The sequence below is a fragment of the Entelurus aequoreus genome, linkage group LG27, assembly GCF_033978785.1.
Source record: "Entelurus aequoreus isolate RoL-2023_Sb linkage group LG27, RoL_Eaeq_v1.1, whole genome shotgun sequence".
Lineage (NCBI taxonomy): Eukaryota > Metazoa > Chordata > Actinopteri > Syngnathiformes > Syngnathidae > Entelurus > Entelurus aequoreus.
In genome coordinates this window covers 13,857,900-13,863,899 of record NC_084757.1, presented here as the reverse complement: position 1 = coordinate 13,863,899, position 6,000 = coordinate 13,857,900, and the positions used below count along the sequence as shown (strand labels likewise).

Here is a 6,000-nt window from a genome sequence, read left to right as displayed (position 1 = left end):
CAACAGCTCTGGTCTTTGCCTTGTGGCCTGTGATGGTTTTCACACCTTCCCAGACCTCCCTCATGTTGTTCTGCTCCAGCTTCTTCCTGTAGCTGTCCTTAGCTTCCCTCACGCGTTGTTTCACCTCCCGCTGTGCTGCTCTCATTGCCTCCCTGTCTCCACTCCTGAAGGCAGCTTTCTTCTTGTTGAGGACAGCTTTAACCTCTTGTGTTACCCAGGGTATATATGTGTATATGTATATGTATAGATATACAGGTATGTACATATATATATGTATATATATATATATATATATATATATATATATATATATATATATATATATATATATATATATATATATATATATATATATATATATATATATATATATATATATATATATATATATATATACATACACTACCTTTCAAAAGTTTGGGGTCACCCAAACAATTTTGTGGAATAGCCTTCATTTCTAAGAACAAGAATAGACTGTCGAGTTTCAGATGAAAGTTCTCTTTTTCTGGCCATTTTGAGCGTTTAATTGACCCCACAAATGTGATGCTCCAGAAACTCAATCTGCTCAAAGGAAGGTCAGTTTTGTAGCTTCTGTAACGAGCTAAACTGTTTTCAGATGTGTGAACATGACTGCACAAGGGTTTTCTAATCATCAATTAGCCTTCTGAGCCAATGAGCAAACACATTGTACCGTTAGAACACTGGAGTGATAGTTGCTGGAAATGGGCCTCTATACACCTATGTAGATATTGCACCAAAAACCAGACATTTGCAGCGAGAATAGTCATTTACCACATTAGCAATGTATAGAGTGTATTTCTTTAAAGTTAAGACTAGTTTAAAGTTATCTTCATTGAAAAGTACAGTGCTTTTCCTTCAAAAATAAGGACATTTCAGTGTGACCCCAAACTTTTGAACGGTAGTGTATATATATATATATACATATATAGGTACATATATATATATATATATATATATATATATATATATATATATATATATATATATATATGTAAATACATATATATATATATATACACAGTATATATGTGTATATGTATATATATATATATATATATATATATGTGTATATGTATATATATATGTGTATATGCATGTATATACAGTATATATATATATATATATATATATATATATATATATATATATATATATATATATATATATATATATATACTGTATATATATATATGTATGTATATATGTATAAACAGTCGCAATCTTAAGTTGACATACACTTGTAAAGAACATAATGTCATGGCTGTCTTGAGTTTCAATAATTTGTACAACTTTTATTTTTTTGTGATAGAGTGATTGGAGCACATACTTGTTGGTCACAAGAAACATTCATAAAGTTTGGTTCTTTTATGAATTTATTATGGGTCTATTGAAAATGTGAGCAAATGTGCTGGGTCAAAAGTATACATACAGCAATGTTAATATTTGCTTACATGTCCCTTGGCAGGTTTCACTGCAATAAGGCGCTTTTGGTAGCCATCCACAAGCTTCTGCTTGAATGTTTGACCACTCCTCTTGACAAAATTGGTGCAGTTCAGCTAAATGTGTTGGTTTTCTGACATGGACTTGTTTCTTCAGCATTGTCCACACGTTTAAGTCAGGACTTTGGGAAAACCATTCTAAAAACTTAATTCTAGCCTGATTTAGCCATTCCTTTACCACTTTTGACGTGTGTTTGGGGTCATTGTCCTGTTGGAGCACCCAACTGCGCCCAAGACCCAACCTCCGGGCTGATGATTTTAGGTTGTCCTGAAGAATTTGGAGGTAATCCTCCTTTTCCATTGTCCCATTTACTCTCTGTAAAGCACCAGTTCCATTGGCAGCAAAACAGGCCCAGAGCATAATACTACCACCACCATGCTTGACGGTAGGTTTGGTGTTCCTGGGATTAAAGGCCTCACCTTTTCTCCTCCAAACATATTGCTGGGTATTGTGGCCAAACAGCTCAACTTTTGTTTCATCTGACCACAGAACTTTCCTCCAGAAGGTCTCATCTTTGTCCATGTGATGTCAGATGACACAAAAATTGAGCTGTTTGGCCACGAGTCAAAAAAGTTTAGGGACCTCTGTATTAGTGTTACAATCATTTTTTTTAAGTGGTCTGATAGGGATAAATTAATTTGTTCTGGCCGTGGAATTTCAGTAATAGTTTTTGGCGAAGTCCTGGAAAATCACTGATGGAAATAATCAAGAGTTTCTCCACATTATACCGCACAGATCAACTTCCAATAATATTCATTGGAAAGGCTAGAAAAGATTCATCTCCCGGAACTCAAATGTGTCGCCAACTGCAACATCAACTGTCACGGTCATGCCGTCTCGTTTCATCTCAAAAACCAAGAATTAATTTGGGTCTGTGATCGCCTGGAGGCCAAAGGAGCTGCCAGATCTTCCAAATGTTGTGGGTGTGGGAGCCAGGCCAGGGCTTTCAGGGTTTTGACACCTGGCCCGGGCCTCCGTCACTCAGCTGTGCGAGCCTTTTCACATGCGCCATTTAAAAAAAATCGACCCACATAATCCCCCAACCGTCTATTTGTCTTCGTCTCGGTAGGAACGACCTGAATATTCCCCACCGTAGCCGGAGCCATCGGGGTGTGCATTCCTTCCCCGGGGAGGCAAAGATTGCAAATCGTTCCCTATGGAGAGCTAAAAGTTCCCCCTTTCAAGTTCCCTGTGGCGTCATCTTTTATTAAACATCATTTCCTCCCGGCTTCACCTCGCCTCGCCTGGTGTTATTCCACACTTTAGCGTCGATATTCCCCTCACTTCCCCATGCTTGTCTTTTTCCAAATCAAACCATCAGGTGAGGTGTGTTAGGGGTAGCACGCGGCTGAAATTCTCCCTATTACCCAGGCGGCTCTGGCTAATGCTGGATGCGAGTCCATTACCCGTCATTTGAGCTCCACTCCTCATGGGGAGTCATATTCCTGCAGCTGTGCTACCATTACACCTGACCCTGGCTCGCCGCTCTCAGCTGCGTCCCCATCTTGCCGTAATGATGAGGACGTCGCCGAGGTGGCCGTCCGCACACACACACACATTCTTGTATTTCTTACCTTCTTGAGACCTCTGAAAAATGCCTACCTCTTTAGGACCACCCTTTCCAGATATATAAAGATTTGTATTTACAACATTAATAATACACTATATTTGGCCACCCATCCAAATGATGAGAATCAGGTGTCCTAATCACTTGGCCCGGCCACAGGTGTGTAAAATTTAAGTTAAAAAAATTTTTTTTTTTTTGTCAGTCAGAAATACAATTAGTGTGCTTACTATTGATTTATATTGATATGTAATGTATATATATATTGTGTTTTTTATGTTGATTTAATTTTAAAAAATCAAATAAAAATCAAAAAAAAAATTTTTAATTTTTTTTAATTTCTTGTGCAGCCGCGGCCCGGTACCAATCGGTCCACGGACCGGTACCGGGCCACGGTAGGGGACCACTGGTGTAAAGCACGTCGCCACTGGACTCAAGAGCAGTGGAAACGCCTTCTCTGGAGTGATGAATCACGCTTTTCCATCTGGCAATCTGATGGACGAGTCTAGGTTTGGAGGTTGCCAGGAGAACGGTACATTTCGGACTGCATGGTGCAGAGTGTGGAATTTGGTGGAGAAGGAATTATGGTGTGGGGTTGTTTATCAGGAGTTGGGCTTGGCCCCTTAGTTCCTGTGAAAGGAACTTTGAGTGTTCCAGGATACCAAAACATTTCGGACAATTCCATGCTCCCAACCTTGTGGGAACAGTTTGGAGCGGGCCCCTTCCTCTTCCAACATGACTGTGCACCTGTGCACAAAGCAAGGTCCATAAAAACATGGATGACAGAGTCTGGTGTGGATGAACTTGACTGGCCTGCACAGAGTCCTGACCCTGAACCCAATAGAACACCGTTGGGATGAATTAGAACGGAGACTGAGAGCCAGGCCTTCAGTGTGTGACTTCACCAATGCGCTTTTGGAAGAATGGTGGAACAATTCCTATAAACACACTCCGCAACCTTGTGGACAGCCTCCCCAGAAGAGTTGAAGCTGTAATAGCCGCAAAAGGTGGACCGACATCATATTGAACCCTATGGGCTAGGAATGGGATGGCACTTCAAGTTCATATGTGAGTCAAGGCAGGTGGCCAAATACGTTTGGCAATATAGTGTATATACATACTCTACAAATATAAAAAAAAGCTTGTTGTGAAAAATAAGTTGGAATTTCACAGGAAAAAGGTCACAATTTCCCAAGAAAAATTTAGAATTTTGGCAGTATTAAAATAAAAATCGTAAGTTTACTCAATGCAAGTCAAAATGTTAGAAGAAAAACTGAACATTTGTGCAATATCATGATACAAGTTTGAATTTTACTCAATAACAGTCGCAATTTTACAACAAAAGCTTAACATTTTGGCAATTTTATAAAAAGAGTCGTAATTTTACTCGACAAAAGTCACAATTTTGTAAGGAAACTTTAAAATTTTGGCAACATTCTCATGCAGCTGAGATAGGCTCCAGCGACCCCAGGGGGGACAAGCGGTAGAAAATGGATGCATGGATAATGATGATCGGAATTTTACTAAAAAGTCATAATTGTAGTCAAAAAATGTCCCTATTTTACAAGAACAACAAAAAAAATTGGCAATATTGTGATAAAAGTCAGAATTTTACATGACAAATGTCACCATTTTGCATTAAAAAGTAATCGTTTTACATTAAAAAGTAATAATTTTACGAGAAAATATTGCAATATTACAGAAACAGAAAGAATATGAGAAATTGTTCCCAATTTTATAAGAAAAAAGTCGACACATTGTGAGAAAAAGACTACTTCTAGTTATTTTATTGTATTTTATTTTTGTTTTTAATCTTCATTATTTAGTTATTTATTACAGTATGTCTTTATATACATATTTATTTAATTTTTTTAATTAATTTTGGCCAAAGGGGGCGCATTTCTACTTCTTACACACACTTGTTATTTCATATGTTGACCAGAGGGGGAGCACTTTTAAAACTGACAAAATCCCTTCTTTTTTTGCACCACCCTAATTTTGATAGATTTCACCACCAGGGCTGCAAATGAGATCTCTATTTTTTGTTATTTGTAACGTGCTTAAGACCGATGACAAACGAGTCACGGACCACAAATGGCCCCTGTGCCTCACTTTGGGCAACCCAAGCTAACTGTTAGTGGCCACTATAGTCTTAGTACCCTAGTGTATTTGTCCGTCCTACGGTCACATATGGGACGCGGGTTGTCTTACGTCAGCACCGTAAATCGTAAAATCAGCCGTTCACCTGGCGGGTTCTATTCGGGGGATGAATAGGGAAGTCCTTCTTTAGCTGCCGTCTTGTTTTATCATATATTGCTGCCTTTGCACCTGTCAATGTTTACTTTGGATGCACATTAAATCAACAAAAAAAATCCTGACTTTGGAGCAATGTTCACGGACTCTAGTATTTGGCTCTCTATTAGATGCAATGGTTTTCCGTATTGGGACCATGATTTCGGTCCTCATATGGAAGGTACTTTTCCTTGTTGATTTCTCAAGAAGGGTAGAAATACAAGAACACACACACACACACACACACACCCACACACACTGGTTGGCTCATGCGCTGTATTCCTGTTTGGACTGAAAGTTTGCAGCCCCGTTGTGTTTGTTCTCCCATAGAAGTCAATGTTTGTGTTCCTCTCAGTGTATACATGTAGTGTTGCTCTGTGTGTGCGTGCGCAGGTGCGTAGCATGAAATTGGAGCTGGAGGTGGAGAAGAATAAGATACTCTCCAAAGCACTGCAGACGTTGGCCACCGAGCACCACGAGCTGGAGCAGTCCGTCGTCAAGGGGTCGTCACAACGAAGCGTTCTCAGCGACGATGAGTTCCACGACGCCCTGTCTGGTGAGTGGGATTTTTGCCTTTGTGGAGTTCAACTTGATTGGCAGCGACATGTATTTGTTGTGTAGGA

General features: G+C 39.3%; 1 protein-coding gene across 7 annotated transcripts in view; it reads left to right on the top strand.

The window, feature by feature from the left end:
* Positions 1-6,000, top strand: part of osbpl1a (oxysterol binding protein-like 1A) — a 176,556-nt gene that overhangs the window by 104,639 nt on the left and 65,917 nt on the right. For all 7 annotated transcript variants that reach the window (XM_062038758.1, XM_062038756.1, XM_062038757.1 and 4 more), the window contains exon 16: positions 5,771-5,933. In XM_062038758.1, coding sequence (XP_061894742.1) covers positions 5,771-5,933 — 163 coding nt within the window. The remainder of the gene's footprint in view (positions 1-5,770; positions 5,934-6,000) is intronic.